General features: G+C 47.0%; 1 protein-coding gene across 1 annotated transcript in view; it reads right to left on the reverse strand.

Annotated features, from left to right (window-relative positions):
• Positions 1-19,935, reverse strand: part of KIAA0930 (KIAA0930 ortholog) — a 615,380-nt gene that overhangs the window by 293,469 nt on the left and 301,976 nt on the right. The window contains exon 2 of the mRNA XM_086952743.1: positions 10,473-10,621. Coding sequence (XP_086808869.1) covers positions 10,473-10,621 — 149 coding nt within the window. The remainder of the gene's footprint in view (positions 1-10,472; positions 10,622-19,935) is intronic.

The raw sequence follows: 19,935 nt of genomic DNA on the forward strand, positions 1-19,935 counted from the left end.
CCTCGGGTTAAATTGCCCGTTTGTTTTCCCCTCTTCTTATGGTTCTTTTCCGAGAAACGGTCAGACCCCCTCCTTCTGTCTCTAACCTAGGCCCATAGCTGATGCGACCAAGGTCTATGGACAGTGCTTTGTCCCCTTTTGTATGGGGAGACAAGGGACAATGTCCCTTGGGCTGCACATGAGCCTGCCCGCTATGTGGCACGTCACCTCGTAATGCTGCCACAGGAGGCTTCATGGAACAGTCTCCCACGCCTCTGTGCAGTGCAAAGGTTTTTCCCCTTCCCACTCCCTTCCCCCTTCCGCCCCTTTTTAATTGTGCCAGCCATAATTAAGCCAGCTCCTGCCACTGACCGCCCAGCCTTTCATTTCCACATGCCCATTTGCTGTTGAGCTACACCATTTTTCCAATAGGGCATTCCATCCCCCTGTTCCAGCCCGCATTTACTCCATGCTTGGTCTGTAATTGTCAGACCACTCTTTGGGTTTTAACTCAGATCAGCCCATCCAAGGATTACATGCCCACTTTTACCAGGGCTGTATTGCTATATTTAAGAGATGGTTTCTAATTACACCTTCCTGGAATTTACACCCAACTAACACTGTCTCGCTGTGCTAATTACTTTCCCTTTTCCATCGGGCATTGTCTGTAGGGTGTATGTCCGGATCCGGTATTTTAACACCCCGGCAATCCGGTGAATACCAGCCCCTTAACAAGGACTCATTTTTTTACTAATGACGTCACCCATATCTATCATGATGCGGTGCTAAGCTACACTTCCCAGCTTAAACAAAAATTATTTTGGAGCACGCATGTACATATTAAAGTCTTAGTTTCAGAAGTAACAAAAATATCAACGGCTGGCCTGTACACGGGCTGCACGCGACTGAGACGTTGCAACTTTAACAAACGATGTGATCGAAGTAACTGCTCAAAGCTAGAACGATATTTATTAACTGCATTCCGTGACACAGCGGGATTTGGAATTGAGTCGTGAGGAAATTTTTGGAATGAGCAGCCTTTGGCTTCTTACTAAGACCAAATCGTGTGGTTATACTGATTATCACGGAGAAACAATCCTTAATCTGGAAACACTTTGATTACTATATCAAGAGACTGTAACGATGGAGACAGCTATTACATAACAGACGACAGCAAGACATTGCACCTGAAGAGAAGCTAAAGCCCTGATGAAGCCGTAGGTTAACCCAACCACGGCGAAACGCGTTGGCACACAGGGATTGGAGTGTGACGGAAATAAAGAAAAGAACTGCAAGAGCCCCACTGACAATCTGCGTTGATATTTTTGTAACTTCTGAAACGGAGACTTTAATATGTACATGCGTGCTCCAAAAGAATTTTTGTTTAAAATTTTCAATCTCTGATTGAGTATAGGGAGGTACAGGTGTTCTCTTCCCAAATTTTGGATGCACCAGACTAATTTGCCCTGGGAATAGGGATTTCAAGTGGAATTTACTATATGAGCGCCCATCTGTTCCATACACCCAAAAGAGTTATACACTTCCCAGCTTCTCCCGGTCATTTCCGGTCTTTAGACAAATTTTAACATAGCGCCCGGCACTTCTGAGAACCTGCCTGCTTGGACATCCGTCCTGGGAGACAAAGCTCCCCACTCACGTAAGTGCCTATTTTGCTCTTTTTCACCACATCGTCTATACTAGCACCGGCCCACGGCTTGGTTCACGGATTGCCTTGCCTTTAAATTCCAGCTTTCCCTGCCTATGTCCAGAGCTTGGGGCTTGCGCGATATTTAGCGCTCACTTTTTCTGCCTCAGGTCAGTATTTATTTAAACCCTCCTTTGAGGGTCGTCCCCGACATAGTGCCTGCCTTCGAGCTCACATCTTTTAGAAATGTGGCTTGCAGGGACACACTTGGCACCATAGATTTATTGAGCGATATCACTCCCATTACTCTTAACTTAGCTGGGTGTTCCCCATATAACCACACAGGTATTATTGGGCCCCACATTTATAGTGTTCAACCTAGTCTAGCATAGCAATACCTGGGATATGCAGCACCCATATCTACACAGGTACCAAGACACTAGCCTGTACTATCCCCGTCTAGCGTTTTCCCTTTATCCCCCCCTTTACCTCCCCTCCTTTGTTTTGTTTTGTCTAACCTTGATGCCACCACCTTTCTCTCCCAGGTTGATTGGCACGTGTACCTATGGCTAATTTAGTCCCGGACAGAAGTGGTCACATTTTTACCTTACATTGATAAGTGCCTCTTCTCCTGCCACTTTTTGAATATAAAAGTGTCTCATTTGTGTTGAGCACAGTTCGCTCCACGGCTGTTTGGATGGGGTAGAAACCAAGTTCTTGTATTCTCTTTTTTCTAGGTCCTATCGGTGAGGCCTAGTGGACACAATCATTCTGGTTTAGTACAGTATACTGAGGCACATTTTAAATCATATATTTTGTTGTGCACTTTACACTAGTTGCAGTAGCTGCTCACTAATTGATCCTGATGAAAGCCATGACACCTGGATATGTTGTATGGCTGAAACATGTTGATCCTGTATATGTAGCTGTCTCTAATGTTGGTCAGCTCCATTACCCAGCTTATTACGTTTTAGCCCTGCCGCTAAGTAGCTAAATAAAGTTTGCTATCAGCTAGCCTTACGGGCAGTTTTAAACTCACTATAACGTACATTTGAGCACTGCACATTCCTTATGATTCTTTCAAACACCACGCTTACATAGGGTTTTAGTACAACCTAATTGCCCAAACTGAAGACGTCCCTGAGCTCCCACCTCGTAGAGAGGGGTTTGTAGCCCGCGTTAAGACTAGGTCTTGACATAAGGAGGCACCCCTATGATGAAGCATGACACCTATGGTGTGTGAGGGGAACCGTCCTAAAAAAGGGATTTCCCCTGCGTTGCGCTTGGTCTTTCTAGTCCCCTTTCCTCTCCGTCAAACATCTTGGACCCGCGGCTCGTTGTGTGATGGGGCCTCAAGAATGCAGACAAGACCAAAATGTACCCTATAAGAGTGCCCAGAGCACAGCCCTGCTGGGCAAGGTTCAAAATAAAGAGAAGGACTTGAGAGAGGGAAGGACAAAGAGGATCAATAGTCTGTTCTGTACAATATTTTTGCCACCGGCAGGCATACAGTCTTGATAGAGGGACGCGTGGCTGCCAAAATCACAACACAGATTTCGGTAGGAAGTATGAATGCTGCCAACTGCTGCAGCTCAATCGCCATGCAAGAAGGCGTAGAGTTGACAGGTTCGGATGGAGGACCCTCCCCAGCCACTGCGACAGACGATCCTCCCAAAGTGGAAGCCTGATCGGAGGATCAATGCCCAGCTGGAGAAGCTCAGGATACCAGACTCTCCGCCTGGAGTCACAAGAATTACTTGAGGGGGCCAGTCACTCCTGATATTCTTGAGCACTCTGGACAGGAGTGGTATTGGAAGCCTGAGCTCGACTCGAGGTGAAAAGCATCGCCAAGCAACTGCCGCCTTGGAAACTCCATCTCGCAAAACTGCTAACATTACGCATTCTCAACAGAGGCACACGGATCTAACCAAGACTCTCCCCACTTCTGAAAGAGGCCTTGTGCGCCCTCCGGATAGAGACACCATTTGTGATCCGCTATGCAGCGACGGCTGAGTTTAACCGTCCAGTCGTTCAAGGAACCTGCCAGGTGTTGAACCACCAGGCATATGCCCTGCTTTTCCACCCATGTCCAGAGACGTAGGGCCTTTTGACAAAGGGTCTAGGACCCCGACCAGTTGGTTGCAGTACCACACAGCAGAGGTGTTGTCCGTGGACACCTGAATCAGCTTTTCCTTGATGGAAGGTAGAAAAGCTTTCAGTGCCAAGCAAATTGCTCGGAGCTCCAACAAGTTGATGTGGAGTCCGGATTCCGCCAGAGACCAGAGTCCACTGATCTCAACCTCTCTCAGATTGCCGCCCCATCACAGGAATGACACATCTGTCATTACTGTGTGATCTGATTGGGGAAGGGAATGGGGTCTGCCTCTGACCCAATTGCGGTTGGTCAGCCACCACTGCATATCCTGTGCAGGTCCCTCTGAGATCTGGACCATGTCAGAGAGATTTCCCTGATGCTGCGCCCACTGAAACTTCAGGTACCACTGCAAACCCTGCATATGCCACCTGGCATGTGTAGCTATCAAATGCAGGAGTTCATAAGGCCCAGTAGCCTCAGTCAGTCTCAGCAAACTCCAGGATTGAGGCTGAAACATTGCTATCATAGCCTGAATATCCTGGACTCGCTGTTCAGCAAGATAGGCCCGAAACTGCACTGTATCCAGACCAGCTCCAATGAAAGGGGGCATCTGAGAGGGAGTCAGGTGTGACTTTGACACATTGATAGTGAATCCGGTGAAATCAGGAGATTCACTGTAGTCTGGAGGTGGGAGAGGACAGTCTGGGACGAGCTCTCCTTCATCCGCCAGTCGTGGAAATAGGGGACGACTGGCACCCCTGACCTGCGTAGATGAGCTGCGAAAACTGCCATCAACTTGGTGAACACCTGAGGGATGCTGGTAAGGCCAAAGGGGAGCACTGCAAACTGAAATTGCTTATGGCCTAATGTGAAATCCAGGTAGCGCTGATGAACAGTCAGGACGGGAATTTTAAAATAGGCGTCCTGAAAGTCCAACAATACCATCCAGTCTCCGGGGTCTAGGGCAAACAAGACCTGAGCCAGGGTGAGCATTTTGGAAGAAGTAGTTGAGAGGGCTCGCAGATCTATAACAGGATGAAGGCCCTTGTCCTTTTTCAGGACCAGAAGTAGCGGTAATACCAACCACAGCATACTTCTGGTGCTGGAACCTTCTCTATGGCTGTTTTGTCCAAGAGAGTTCAGACTTCCCCATGAAGCCAGTCCAGGTGGTCCACCGTTAGCCGGTCATAAGCCAGAGGCATGGAGGAAAGGGTAGTTTCGAAGAGGAGGGAGAAGCTCTTTGGAACTATCTGAAGAGCCCACTTGTCCAATGTGATATTTTGCCAATGGTGGAGGTGATGGTTGATCCTGCCACCAACTGGCCACCCATGATCTTGAAGGGCCGGACTAGGAAGGTTTAGAGCCTACAGGGGGAAGAGTGGACTGACTCCACCTCTGTCCGTCTGACCCACGGGTGGCCAGAAAGGGCCAGAAAGGGGGGAAAAGCAGACGAGAGACGGGTGGTCATCGAGAGGCCAAGGACTTTGCCCTAGCCATGAAACCTTAAAGCGCTCCTGGGCCATGTCTGCCTGTTATCAGAAGAGACAGGTGCCATCAAAGGGCATGCCCATAAGGAAAGCCTGGACTAATGGTGAACTATGCTGCATCACTCCCGTCTGATACCGCTTGGGAGAGAATGGCCTGGGACTCCTGGCGGACCAGCGGCAGCTATACCAACAAGAGAGAGATGGTCATAGGGATATTTAAAGACCTGCCCAGGTTCACATCCCCATTGCACTCTAATGTAAAACACAAAAAGAACCGGGGGTCTAATGGCCAACACTGTAGCCAACGGACCTCTACTCTATAGAGGGAGAGAGAACATGGGTCACATGAAAGCCCACAAGGACCAAACAAGCAATGAAAAAAGAGAGCAGAAGTAAAGTGACAAATAGTGAGATCCAAAGACAACTAAATGGATTCCCATCAATTTATAGCAGTGATCAATATTCTCATTTGGTCATCCATCTATCAGGATGGTATGTCCCTTGATCATCGAGACTTGTTACCATTCCAATGAAGATCAGCTGGATTGGATCAGACCCATAATCACTGAAGACAGACTATGTTACTTAATTCCAGATCACAAGAGAATACAGTGTAGTGCAAAACACAAAAAAGTGGTGATTAAAATAGGGTGATGGAGCGAAAAGCAGTAAACATTTTATTAGGAAAACGACTCACCCCCTAATTAAAAAGAGAACAGTGCAAGAGGCAGTTAAACAAATAACTGCAAACGAAAGGCCAATATGTTTCAACCTATAGGGAACCAAATCCCTCAGCTTTCTTCAGGGCCTCTGCTCTATAACTTTGCTACTGCAAATTCAGGTTTGTGCTGACATACAGTGAAAACTTATATATAAGGGAAACTACTTATAGTGAAATTAGAGATAAGAATAAGAGGTTGGAACCAATACAACCTACTTCAACTGCTCCTCCACATCAAGGGATGCAGCTATCATCTAAGGAAAATGAAATGTACACCATGTTACTCAAATAAATGCTCTCTTATTTGCTTATTCATAACGATGTAAATGTAAATGTAAATGTACAGGAATTTATATAGCGCAAATCACCGAGCGGTTTCTAAGCGCTTGCTTAGGGAACCCGTCCTGGTATTCCCCTGTGAGATAACCCCGGCAGGGTATCCGCAAGGTGAAAGCCAGGCATCCCGCCGCGAGGGGCCGTTGTGGAGATTAAGCAAGCAATTGCCCAGAGTCGCAGAGTGTGAACCCGTGAATCGAGTAGGCACCGGAGCGAGAATTTTCGAGTCCATGGACATTGTAGGACTCAAGACCCCGCCGAGCCGGGAATTGAACCCTGGTCCCGGGCTGACCTTTGCTTCTAGGTCTGCCTCCTCTAACCAGTGAGCCACACTTCTCAATGATTAGCATTCATTCAGAACAATTCAGTATGCTCACCCAGCTTGACAGGGGACTGGACCTCACCTCACCTGGAACAAGCTCAGGAATTGAAGGCCCCACTCTGAAGGTAAAGCAAAGGGAAACCATAGAGTACTATGGGAGAACTAAAAATGTTCAGTCCTTCTCATACTCTGTTCTAAGGGCCCTCCTATTGACAATCCTACTCAGAGTTTGCCAATTCTGTGGCAGCACCTGCTTAACCATTTCCCACAAGGAGTGGGCATAACCGCCCAACAGACATGCAGTGTTTACTGACAGCAATGCAAAGCTGGCAGGAGACAAAAAATCATCTTGCTGCCAACTATCCACTCTCTTGAATTTCCTGTCATAGGGGTGCAGGGAACGTGCCTTGTGAGGTAGAGGCTTGGACCATCAAGCTATCGGGCGTAGGATGGCTGGTGAGTAATTTTTGGTAACCCGGTACAGGGCGATGGTGGTGGGCGATTGTCCTATTCATAGGAGCCCCTGTGCTGGGTTTGGACCAGTTTCCTAGAAGGACACCAGTCAAGGCCTTGTTTAAAGGCAGGAAGGGTTCCGAGGAGAAGGCAACTGGCTGCAGGACGTCTGTCAAGATGTTAGTCTTGACTTCCATCTAAGAAAGCTAAAGGTCCAGGACTTCGGCTGTCCTTCTCACCACCTTATCATATGAAGTTCCCTCCTCCATAGCCGTGGAAAAGGGAGAAAACAGGTTAGAATATGGGGTGTATCCAGTCCACTGGCCTCACCCAATTCCTCATACCAGTCCATTTCGTGCTCATGATGGTCTTGTAAAGGGTCCAGTGACCCATCCCAGTCTTCCTCCATTCCTAGCCCCTCAAAATGAGGCTGAGGAACAGACTTAGGACCCAAGGTGGTGTTGGCACCGGAATCGGTGTCAGTAGGTGCAGATCTAGCTCTAAGTCATCACGGATAAGAATTGGGTTGGAGGCGCTGGTGAAAATTTCACCACGGGAGCCCATGCAGGAGAAGTCACAGGGGTACGACCAGCGCCAGTTCGAATCTACCACTGGATCCATTGGGGAGCATCGGTGCGGGAGCCACCAGCTAGGAACCTGATGGAGCCCCCTCTGAGCCTCTGGGCATGTAGGAGCGCCGGGAGAGTCAGGTTGCCCAAACATGGGGTTATAGAATTCTTTAAGCTGGGCGGGGGTCGGTCGGGCTCATGGAAAGGCAGTGAAGCGCTCAGCCGACTCTGGCGCAGGTTCTGCATAACGAGGTTTGGAGCATCAAGATTACTGCGTCACGTCGGCCGACGGACAGGGAGATGTTTAAGCACGCTTAGAATTCTTGTGTTTCTTATGCCTCTAACCTGATGACAACTTTGAGCGGGAGTATGAAGACTTCGGAATCCCGGAGCGGTGCCTGGACCTCTCTCTTGACTGGGAACAAGACCTACAGGGCGAATGGCATGTAGCCAAACGCCAGGCTGCAAGCAGCTTTAGGGATCCCTCCCTTAAAGCCTTTGGAGCTATGGCCCAGCAGTCAGAGCACAACTGAGTCGTGGTCGCACTCCAGGCACCAGAGACAAATTAAGTGTGGATCAGTCACAGACATGGATAAATGGCAGGTGCTGCATGGTTTGAAACCAGATGGCATACAGGAAAAACCTGCACACCAAAATCGTGGGCAAAATGTCGAAAAAACATGTCAAAAGTGACAGAGGGTAGCTCTCCTCAAGGATCTTTGCTAGCTGGCGGGGAAAGAAAAGAGTTGAAATCAGCGCACTAAAGTGACGCCTATATAGATGACGTGGACATCAATTACGGCGTGGATGACGCAGAGGTCAAGTGGAGCCGACCAATGCTACCTACCGGCACGCAAGGGTATTGCTTGAACAAAAGTCTTAGAGATCAAACCAGATACCTGGGAAATTCCAAGGTAAGGAATCTGTTGCTAGATATCTCTATCAAATGCCATTCTTGCAAACTGGAAAAATCACAAAAAAATGTCATATCACTCTCGGTGGGTCTGCGTTTGTTTTATCACAAGTGAAAACAGCGTTATTCACAGTAGTGAATTTAGTACAAAATCTTCAACACCCGTGGACAAGACTAGATTTTTACTTAGAAAATGATAAGTCTCCATGAACATCATTTAACACCATTTACATGGTCTGAATCTTCAAGTGTGTGTACGCCATAGCCCTCTTTCCCTTCTTTGTCCTCTGTGTGGTTTCTTACTTTTACCTCTTTTCTCTTGCTCCGGTCTATGAACTATCCGGCTAACTCATATCCATACTGTAACGGATGTTACTTTTAAAGCATCAGTATGTGGTAAACTGAGCTGTATTGGAACGTACTGCCATGCATGAGAATGTATTGTTCTTTCTTTTGATTCTCCAATAAAAAAATCTTTGTAAATTAAATTTGAAAAAACCTGCCTGTAATATGCAGAGCCTATTCTCAACCATGAATTTACATTTAGTTTTGTCAGATGTCTTACAACAACGCACTTTCAAAAGACTAAAGAGTAAAGGGAGATCTTTAGGGGCTCATGGCCCAAGATTCTAGAACTCTTAGGCCACAGCTCGAATGTTTCTAATTGCTTTTTATTTAGGGAACTCTTGAAAATGTTGTTATTCAGATCAGCTTACAGTTAGTCGTCTGCCTCATCAAGTGAAGCAACTGAAAGATGTTGGTACTAGTACCAACATTTACATCTATTTTCCTTCTTTTATTAATTATGAATGTTTTTAGGTCGTATTCGCTGTTGCTTGTAACACATTTTGTTTCATGAAAGGGAGCTTAGAGGTCACCTATTGCTTATCATTAGTTGGCTTCATCATCACTCTAATTTCCTTGCTTCCCTTTGGTCAGCGCGTGCCGACTTTATTTCCTCTTTCCGTGTTTGTCACTCTCTGGAACATGGCCCAAGTACTGCTTCCCTATCTAGTGCAGTGCCCTCCCACTGCTCGCACGCTTTCAGCAGTATTATTTTTCTTATATACTTTAAGTGTGCATGTGTTTGCAGACCATCATCCCCAATCCTGCTCTTCGTTGTTACGTGCCTCAATGTTCTTGCATGTCCCATCCCTCTCCAATACCCTGCCCCTTCTTGCTTTGTTACTTGAACCATTCCCGCGCACAGCGAATAGACCAGTATACCCTGACCCACTTCCCCATAACATTGCTTCCTCATACCCCTTCCTCCCTGTCATGCTTTCCCAATTCCCTATGCCCCCTGTTATTTGGCCGGTCTTCCACAACCCCCCCCCCCCCCCCAAGTTATCCATCCCTCCCTTTTGTTCAAGCCCCTATCCCTGGCCCTCTAACCAGTCAAATAAAGTGCTATGAAACTGCCACTGCTGGCCACAAACTGGCGTTTTTTCCCTAACTTTTAGCTATGCTGCCCAGCAGCCATGCCTCTGTACAACATGTCTAAAATACGTTGACAAAGCCACGGCTCTCACATAGGTGAGACCTATTGGCTTTGCAAATGCTTGTTTCTTCTAACACTATGATGCAGCCGAGGTAATATTTGTTGCAATATAAAACTCAAAAATATAAGAATCATGATGAAAAGCTGATCATCCAACAGGCTTGTGTCACTTACATTCTTATACAGTAATGTGCTGCTATACCCTTTAAATATTGCGATGCAGTTGCTTTCATCCCCTCGTGCATAAACTGCCTTGAAATTAGCGAATGATTTAGCTTCCGAACAGCTAAATATTTGTTACATCAATTATTTTTTTCACAGAAAGGCAAGCGTAGAGGCATAGAGAAGCTGTGATGAGTTTGGTTCTCCCTGGTAGTTGCGGACAGGCTTCAAAGGAAATCAGACTTCATACATTGCTTGCTAAGTTTCAAATCTCAGAAATTCAATTTACCTTCTTTCCCTCAGTGACTTCAATGCCAACATATGACAGCTTTCTTCGGACGTAGAATAGCATGTCATCCTGCCGGGAGGCCCACTTCTCCATGAAATAGTCAGAATACATTGAAGTCCAGAAAACGATACGGTCATCTTTGAAGAACCCTAAGAAAGAAAAAGAAAAATACCGTAAAGAAGTGCTTGAGACCTCTCATTGAGATCTAAATGAGTCCTCACTATGGGGGCGTCCCATTACTCAAAAAGAGAGCCCCAACACCAACACTTGTGTATGAGCTGCTACAAACTCTGTTTATGTACGTCTGTAAATTCAGTTAACACGAGCACACTACAATATAAACCAAATAGAAAACCGGTTAAGAAAAAAACAGGCAAGTTAACTTTTTTTGTTTTGTATGACTGCTTCATTGTCACCAGCGGTGGAGGAGTAAACAACTAAGGATACCTTGATAAGCTGAAACCCATCTACTGTAACTATGTTTTTAGATTGAGCCTGGGCAGCTCATGCGCTGCTCTGCGAGCCATACTGTATTGGAATATGTACTTGAAGCCCCGTCCATATTTGTCATTGGCTTGTGTCATTGACCTTCATAAATGCTGGCTTCTGATTCGTTATTATGCTTGCTAGTCCCTCCTTAGTACCGCCTTGTCTTCATTTGTAACCTCCCATGAGGACTGGCCCTTTGACTACGGTTGTTACACGGTACGTCTTCTTTAGTCTGTGAGCACTATTTTCTTTAATGGGTTCCTCTTACTGCAGGAGGGTCTTTCCTGCAAATCTGTGACCATCAGCTTATTTATTTAGCTCCTAGCAAATGGGGAGCTCTTTAGGGACCATGGGAGACAGACGGGGGCAACTCAGCGATACCTTCAAGCATTTAGAATGCAATCGGTCTCGCATTTGCAAGAGTTTAATCTATTGGCATTGTAAATCACAATGCCTTTTATTTATGCTTTAAAAACCAAAACATAAATAAAATGCATTGTTTTAAATGCCAATAGAGCAAACTCGTGTAAATGCGAGACATATTGCATTTGCAGATGCTTGTTTTATTTCTGTGTTCTCATGTAAGCCAACATGCCACCAGATGGCTGCTTCATAGAAGGCTGTTACCGAAAACAGAAGAGAAAGAGAAAGGTACTAGAAAATATCACTACACACATTAACTCTGCAGTAGCTTTAAGGTACTGGGATTTTCCTTTTAGCAGTCACCACCTGGACGTTCTACAATTAATCATTTAATTTGTACGTCTGTAGCCGTCCTTATAAATTACTTCTTTGTTAACTTTGCTTTGAAGCTTATTACATTGGTATGTAAGTCAACATAAAATTACCACATCCTTATGTTTTTTTATTTTGTTGCAATAATCTTGTCTGGGAAATAGGATTGACATTTTTTATTTTGTTGCAATAATCTTGTCTGAGAAATAGGATTGACATTGAATTTGACTGCTTGACGCCACGAGGAAATACAAGTGAAAAGGAAAAGTAGCTTCATGGCTATCGTCCATACTCTTAAGGTGGTTACAGCAATACAACCTGATGATGTCCAGGGCCTCTTGCAGAACAGTCTGAAATACAAGTACCTCTCTTTTATTTAGAGCTAGGTAACAAAGAAAGACACGTTTCTCGCTATACTTCAGGAAAACGAGAGTGAATTCCTTTGTATGGTCTGGCTTGACAGCAAAGCTGTCGCCAGACAAATATGTGAGCATGACTATGGAGAGGCTTCAGCTCCGCCCACTTGTTGGGAGCCAGGAGTACATGTGTATATTGGGTAGAAGCTATATGCTTCCACAAAAAAGTTCTTGCCCTCAACACAGCTTTGATTATTTTGCTTATTTATCCTGTTACCCAAGCTTGAACTTGCAGGGGTACACACGACATTGTAATGCTATTTAAAGTGACTAACGAAATAGATTATGGTGTTTTTCTCTAGCAGCAACACAGATGGGAGAAGGGCAGTCATTAATCTACATGGATGTTTAGGTCTGGCTTGACTGTGCAACTGTCACCTGGCCTCTTACTCTAAATCCATATTATTATACAGTCCTTTGCTTCCACATTAATATATATCAATTCCTATGCTATTTAATGGTAATATTTCACATTACCATATAACATTCCTTTAAAGCCAGACCTATTGGCAAAGCTTGTTAGCAAAGATGTTTTAAGGCATGGGAAAAGTGGGCTCTGGCCAAGGGCCCCAGCCTTTAAGGAGGCCCCGATAGAGCCAGCTCTGTTCTGCAGAATTCCTTGCCCGGATTTTTTTTGTTTATATTTATTTATTTATTTTTAACTTTTGGGGTTAATTAGAGACGGTATACATGAGCACATCTCAGCGAAGGATACAATCAGATCACGTTGGCATTTTAGATTAAGATAAAGTTGAGCAGTAATACATATCATAATCTCGATCAATGTCTGGCTTTGGTGTATGACAAAACGTCAACCGCCAAGTATGTTATGTTATGTTATGTTAAAGAGTTTATACCGCGCACGTACACCGAGACGGTTTCTTGGCGCTCATAACAGACATCGGGAGCCAGGGCAGAGGGGATTACTCTGAAGCCTCTTTGAAGAGGAAAGTTTTTAAAGTTTTCCTGAACAACTCATAAGAGGGGCAGTGGCGAAAGGAAGAAGGGAGGGAGTTCCAGAAGGAAGGGCCTAAAAAAGAAAAACGCATTCCGCCATGTTTTTTGCAGCGGTTAGATGGAATGCAGAGTAGATTGTCAGCAGAAGATCGTAAATTACGGGTAGGGAGGTATCTCTTTAGCTTGGAGGAAATAAACTCGGGGGCGCGACTATGGAGAGATTTGAAAATGGTGCATCCAAGTTTAAAGGAGCACCGTTTAGCCACTGGAAGCCAGTGGAGGCTCCTCAGAAGGGGAGATACATGCTGGTGTTTAGGTTGGTGGAACACCAAGCGAGCGGCCTGGTTCTGAATTAACTGGAGTTTTTGAAGCTGATAGGCGGGAATCACTACATACAGGATATTAGCAAAGTCAACCCTGGAGATGACCAAAGCCAGTAAGACTAGTATGAGTGCCTCTCTGGTAAGAAATCGGCAGATCTTACGGATCCTGCGCAGTTGAAAAAGACAGGATGATGTGACAGCCGAGATCTGAGGTTTCATAGATAAGTCCTCAGAGATGATCACTCCAAGGCTTTTCACAGAGCTAACCGGGCGAGGGGGGGTGCCAAGAGAGAGGGGCCAGTAATTGTCATCCCATGGATTGGTAGGACCACCCACCAGAACAAGTTCCGTCTTAGACGGGTTCAACTTGAGCTGGCTGTGAGCCATCCAGTCAGAGATGAATAACATTGTTGTTTGAAAATTAGAGCGAGAGGAAGGTGAGGTGTCCAAGGGGAAGATCAGTTGCAGGTCGTCGGCATAATTATATATTGTGGCAGGGGAGTGACGGAGGGAGACCATAAGTGGTTGCATGTATAGGTTAAAAAGAAGCGGGGAGAGAGCTGAACCCTGGGGAACACCACAAGTGAGGGGGGAAAAAGGAGCAGAGAAGGTAGAAAGGTGGACTGCCTGGGAACGGCCTTGCAAGAAGGATCGAACCCAATCAAGGGCAATGCCCTGGATGCCGGCGTTCCTGACACGGTCGATCAAGATAGTATGATCGACCGTGTCAAAAGCCGCCGAGAGATCCAACAATACAAGGGCTTGAGAAATGTTTTTATCGGCACTGGTTCTAAGAGTGTCCATGACAGCCGCGATCACCATCTCTGTGGAATGGAGGGGGCGAAAACCAGCCTGTTGGGGGTCCAGGAAAAGGGAAGTCTCCATAAACTAGCTCAGACACCTAGTTACATAGGTTTCTAAGATCTTTCCCAGAAAAGGGAGAAGGGAGATAGGTCTGTAATTGCTCAGCACAAGTGGGTCTGCGTTGGGCTTTTTCAGAATAGGTAATACCACAGCCTGCTTGAAAGCTTCTGGAACCACTCCTGATGTAAAAGATAAGTTGAGGAGGGCCAGAGCCGGATCAGGGCAGGTCATGAAGATTTCTTTGAGTATATGAGGGGGGCAGCAGTCCTTGGGAGACCCGGAACTGACTTTGTGAAGAAGACTGTGGAAGTCGGTGATGGAAATAGGGGGAAAAGTATAAAATTTCTGAGGGTTTTCAGAGGGGAGGGAAAATGATTTGGACGGGGAAAGTGGAGAAATATTGTTTTTAATTGTGGAAATTTTATTTTGAAAGAAGGCATTAAGTTCATCACACAATGCCTGGGTGGGCACGGGTGGAAGTGTGATGCGATCGGGAGGTGAAAGCTCATTGACTATCGAAAAGATGTCTTTGGCTTTTGAGGCCGACTCCAAGATTTTACGGGAGAAGTAGGAAGTCTCTGCCTCTAGTATGGAGGATTTATATTTATTAAGTAAAGTGGTAAATTCGGTCTTAAGTGCGGGGTCGTACTTGTGGCGCCAGCGACGTTCAGCTTGGCGGAGGGCTAATTTATCAAGTTTAAGCTGGTCAGTAAACCATCGCTGGGCGTCGTGGGGGCGCAGGACTTTTATGGTCTTTAGAGGAGCTACAGTATCGGCTGCTGCCTTCAGCCAGTGCTCAAGAGTAGAGGCTTGCTGAGAAACGGATTCAGAGACTGGAGGGACTGAGGCTGCCAGAAGAGAATGAAGTTTTGTCAGGTTGGCATTCTTCCAATTACGGGCCGTGGTGTTAGCCAGGCACGGAGGGCGAAGGAAGCTAGGAAGATCAACGGAGAAAGAGATAAAGTAGTGGTCTGACCAAGTGCAAGGGGTGATCAGTGGAGGTGAGATGTCGAGGTTAGCCATCCAAACCTGATCAAGTATGTGGCCCTTGCAATGGGTGGGAGTGGAAATCAATTGCTGGCAATTCAAGCTAGTAAGGGTTTCTGAGAACAGCTCAGACAGTCGGCTTTCTTGAGGGTCACTAGGCCAGTAATTAAAATCACCCAGAATGAGAATTCTGGAGTGATTAATAAGAAGCTGGGAGACGAGCTCTCCGACTAATTGAGCGAAAGAAGGCATGTAGGAGGGGGGTATATACATGAGAACGCAAATAAGGGAGGTAGTAGTTGAGCGGAGCTGGATGACGAGGGTTTGAGTGTTGGGGATGGGAGTGCAGTCTAAGATGGAGAAGACATGTTCTTTACGAATGATGGCTGCAACTCCACCACCAGCTTGTCCCCCGGGACGGTCAACGTGTAGTATATAGTAGCCGTTGGGAGTAGCGGCCAGGATATCAGGTACAGAGCCCTCTGTGAGCCAGGTCTCGGACAAGAAAAGGATGTCTATGTTAGTGTCATCTAATAGGCGGTAGATCTCCAATTGGTGTTTCACCATGGAGCGCGTATTAAGATAGAGGATGGTTAGGGCACAGGCGACAGGTGCGGGGGCGAAAGTAAGTCCGGGCGGGTGAGGGGTGGTGAAGATGCCACACTCTTGAGCCCTCCTAATAGCCTCAGGTGGCAGAGGAACAGCATGTTGCAGGGAACATAAGTCCGCTGACGAATACAGGAATGTTTGGGCAGAGTGTAAGGCCGCTGGTCGCGGACGGGCGCAGACGGGCAGGACTTTGGCTTGACTTCGGCGCGAAGTCGGCGCTCCCGCTGCGCTCGTCCGCTGCGCTTCCGCCATACCGTCATTTTATGTGATTGGGGCGTTAAACCACTAGACCGCTAACCTGCGCTGGGTGCGGCAGGGCGGAAGTGGAGAAAGGAAGACGGGGAATGGCGCTCTCTAGTTCGACCCTCCGCGCAAACGGCACTCAGCCGGGGCGGAACGGGGTCTGGAGCGAAGGGAAACAGGTGAGATTTCTCACAAATAACTACAACAGAAAGCCAGTTTGCAATTTTAAAAGTGACAGTGATTTTAAAAATACACAGCGATCAATGCGGAGAAACCGCGTTAAAAGCTATTAATCAGCTACAAACACTTCACAGAGAGATAATCACACAGCGGCAGCCTAGATCGCCGCGTCTGTCAAGTAGTGTGTCCAATAAGGATGACGTCTAGCCTATAATGTCATTGATTCCCATGTGTGGTGCAAGAAAGGAAGGGTGGGCTAGGTAGGTGAAGTGTCGAGGAAGGGGGCAGGCGGGATCAGGGTGCGAACAATAACAACTGTTGCCTAACGTAGGTTTCTATCGCCTTTTACTGATCAGATCAGGTTTAAGTCCCTACTTTTCCATCAAATATTGTGTATTCAGGATATATATGTGTGATGATAAAGTATTAGGTCTTGCGACAGCTTGCCCATTGGGTCGTACATGTGTCCCTGCTGTGCTTTGAGTGCCCTGCCCTGATGACCTTTAATAATTCTTAAACAGATTGTTTTGAGTACCATTTTGCTCGAATTTATATTTAACTAGCAGCCCGCCCCGGCGTTGCTCGGGGCAGAAGAGGGCTGGGGGCAGCATCGCAGCAGGAGAGGCGCAGCAGAGCGGCCGGGAGCAGCAGAGCGTACTTACAGTGTTTCCTTGCTCCGGTTTTGTTGGTCCTGGCCGTTTCTGCCCACGCTTGTGTCCGCTGTTTCCCCCGATGTCCCAACTTTGAGGAAAAGGCTTCCGAGCACTCATGGCCCCCGTCCGTCCCGCCGCCTGTCCCTCGGTGCGCACCCACGGCTCTTGTCCGCTGTTTCCCCGACGTCCCGACTTTAAGTAAAAGGCTTGCGAGCACTCATGGCCCCCGCCCGTCCCTCCGCCCGTCCCTCGATGTGCACCCGCGGCTGCTTCACTTACTTCAGCCGCCGCTCTCCCCGTGCTGCTGAGTTTACCGCTCACTGCTCCTCCGCTTCTCGCCGCTCCTCACCGCTTGTCCACTGCTCGCCGCTCCTCCCCGCCTGTCCGCAGCTCATGTCCGCCGCTCTTCCTCTTGCTCCTGAACGCCGCTCCTCCCCGCGCTCCCAATGTCATCACGCACGTCGCGCCCGGCGCTACTTGCAAGGGACTACTTTTTTTTATTCCTATATTTTTTAAAGAACGTATATTTTTTATTTTTATATAGCCTATGTCCTTCTTCTTGCCCTGAGGTTTTCAAAGATGTCTTGGGTGTTTGGATTGGTGGTGTACTTTTCGAGTTTACCTGGCTCAAAGGACACAGTTCTCTCTTTATAATAGTAGTATAGATGAGATTGATGTATGAGAGTCTATTACAGACTTTTATAGAGAAATTATGTGTTTGTTACATGCAACATCCATTAAAAAGTTTCTTTTCGATAAAAACAGGACCTCACATATGAGAATTGGGAGGGCAGTCACAGAGATTATTTGCAGTAATTTTAGTGCGCTGCTACTGTATTACAATATTGAAAAGTCACTATCCCTGATTATTAGATGCAAACATATTTGGAATTTGGACGAGCGTGCCTGTGCACTGTCAGAGACCTGGCCGAAGAGGGCATGAAAGAGCCAAAACTGGATCATAACTTCAAAGGGTTTTCTGAACGGGCCCCCAATTACGTTTGGAACCCAAATACGTTTGGACCAGGGCCTCCAAAATCCTTACGATGTCCCTGCTTGTTAGCCTATGTAGAGGCATATCCACCTGTGTAATGGTACATGTTATACAATTACACACAATGAAATGTTGACACCTTTTATCAAAGGCACGTTATTTTTAATCATGAAAAAACCTGTCTTCCCAAAGAAAAGCACTTTTTTGGGGATATCTTTTTGAAGTAGCTTGTCGAGAGTGATGTCAAGCAGATAACATTTGGATCTGGGAACACCTTTTTGAACCCAGTTTCTGCAGCTAAATTAACAATATGGGCAGCTACTTTTCTACTGAGGTTCATTACGTGGAGCTAGCATTCAATTAACTTAATTTGGAAAGTAGGTCAATTGTACAGTCATTTGAAACGTATTTCTGAAATTTCTGTTATTTGATGACAATACTTTTGTTTTATTTTATCTGATATTGCTATTTTTTTCCTCTGTCTTAGTAGCCTTTCTTTAAATGTGAAGTAGTGTGGCTCACTGGTTAGAGGCGGCAGACCCGAGAGCAGAGGACGGCCCGGGACCAGGGTTCGATTCCCGGCGCGGCAGGTTTCTGGACCAGGGTCAGCGGACTCGATAATTCTCTCGCCTCGGTGCCCACTCTGATCAGCGATCACACTCGGCAACTCTGGGCATTAGCTTGCCTCATCTTCACTAACGGCCCCACCAGACTGCCGGGGATGCCTGGTCTCACCCTGGAGATACCCATTAAGGGACCATCTCTCAGGGAAGCCAGGAAGGGTTTCGCAGCGGTCGAAGCGCCTTGGGACCCTACGGGTAAGTAGTGCGCTATATAAATGCCAATACATTTACATTTACATTCTAATGACAAAGTAATAGTAAAACAAGCAGTTGTAGAAGAACTTGTTAAAACATGTTGATGTCTCAAGAGACTGATTTTGCCATCTGGACACAAGGTTTTGAGCATTCTCTTTAATTATTGATTTATTTATTTGAGAGTTTTATATAGTGCTAGCTAAACCTGAAGGTATCAGAGGGCTTTACAACAGTAAATGTTCACATCAAAGATAACAATGATCTCCGCATACAAAGAAATCCACATGCCCTTTTTAGCACTCCTAACAAAGGCAATGATAAACTTTACATGAATACAGAGTTCTCATTATGTGCACCAATAAGAACAAGCAAGAAAAAACTGTTTGTTACAGAATACATTAAAAGTTTTTCTCATAGTCGCTCGGCTCCGCGAGCCCATCCGTCCCACACGTCTATCCTGCCGAATATCCTGACCCACGGAGGCATACTTTGATAAAGGGAAGACAACAAGCACCTACCGTTTGCTTCCGGAGCTCCTGCGTGCCGCCGATCCTGGGAATTCCCCCCGATTGCTTTGCGGCCCATGCGATGGTGAGACCGGGGCGTTGATTAGGCGGGCCTACGGCCGCAGCTGCTGCACCAACGGCCGTTGATGGCGGCGGAGAGCCTGCCGGTAGGGGCCGATGATATGAAGGACCGCACCAGCGGTGAAGACCCGACCCGCTTGTCGGGGGACCCTTGAGGGGCAGCGTGGCGACCCAGGATTGAGCGGGGCGCTGGACTCCTGCCCCCTTCTCTAAATTTTGTTGCCCGGGCATAGCCGAAGATTGCCCCCGACACGGGCGGGCGTGTCCCGAGGCCCTGCGGGACGCTAGCCTTTTGGTGGCTCTCCTTCCTGGACCCTGCCCCACAGTTCGTTTGACCTGGGGACGCATCCTGCGGTGCCCGCACAGTAAGGCCTGATGCCTGAATATGGTGAAGAGGGACGGGCCGACTGGATTAAGATGGCGGCCGGTGCCCCTCTCTGTGGTCCACGTCCATGTTGGGCGGCTGATGCAAGGAAGGGGCCGAGATGCCCGCAACGTATGACTGAGTTCACATCCTGGTACGTGTTGGCTGCCCTAACAGTTTTGCACGAGACTATTGATCACCACGCCCGAGACCTGGGTGCAAGGATAGACGCCATTACTGTTTC

The sequence above is a fragment of the Lissotriton vulgaris genome, chromosome 1_2, assembly GCF_964263255.1.
Source record: "Lissotriton vulgaris chromosome 1_2, aLisVul1.2, whole genome shotgun sequence".
Lineage (NCBI taxonomy): Eukaryota > Metazoa > Chordata > Amphibia > Caudata > Salamandridae > Lissotriton > Lissotriton vulgaris.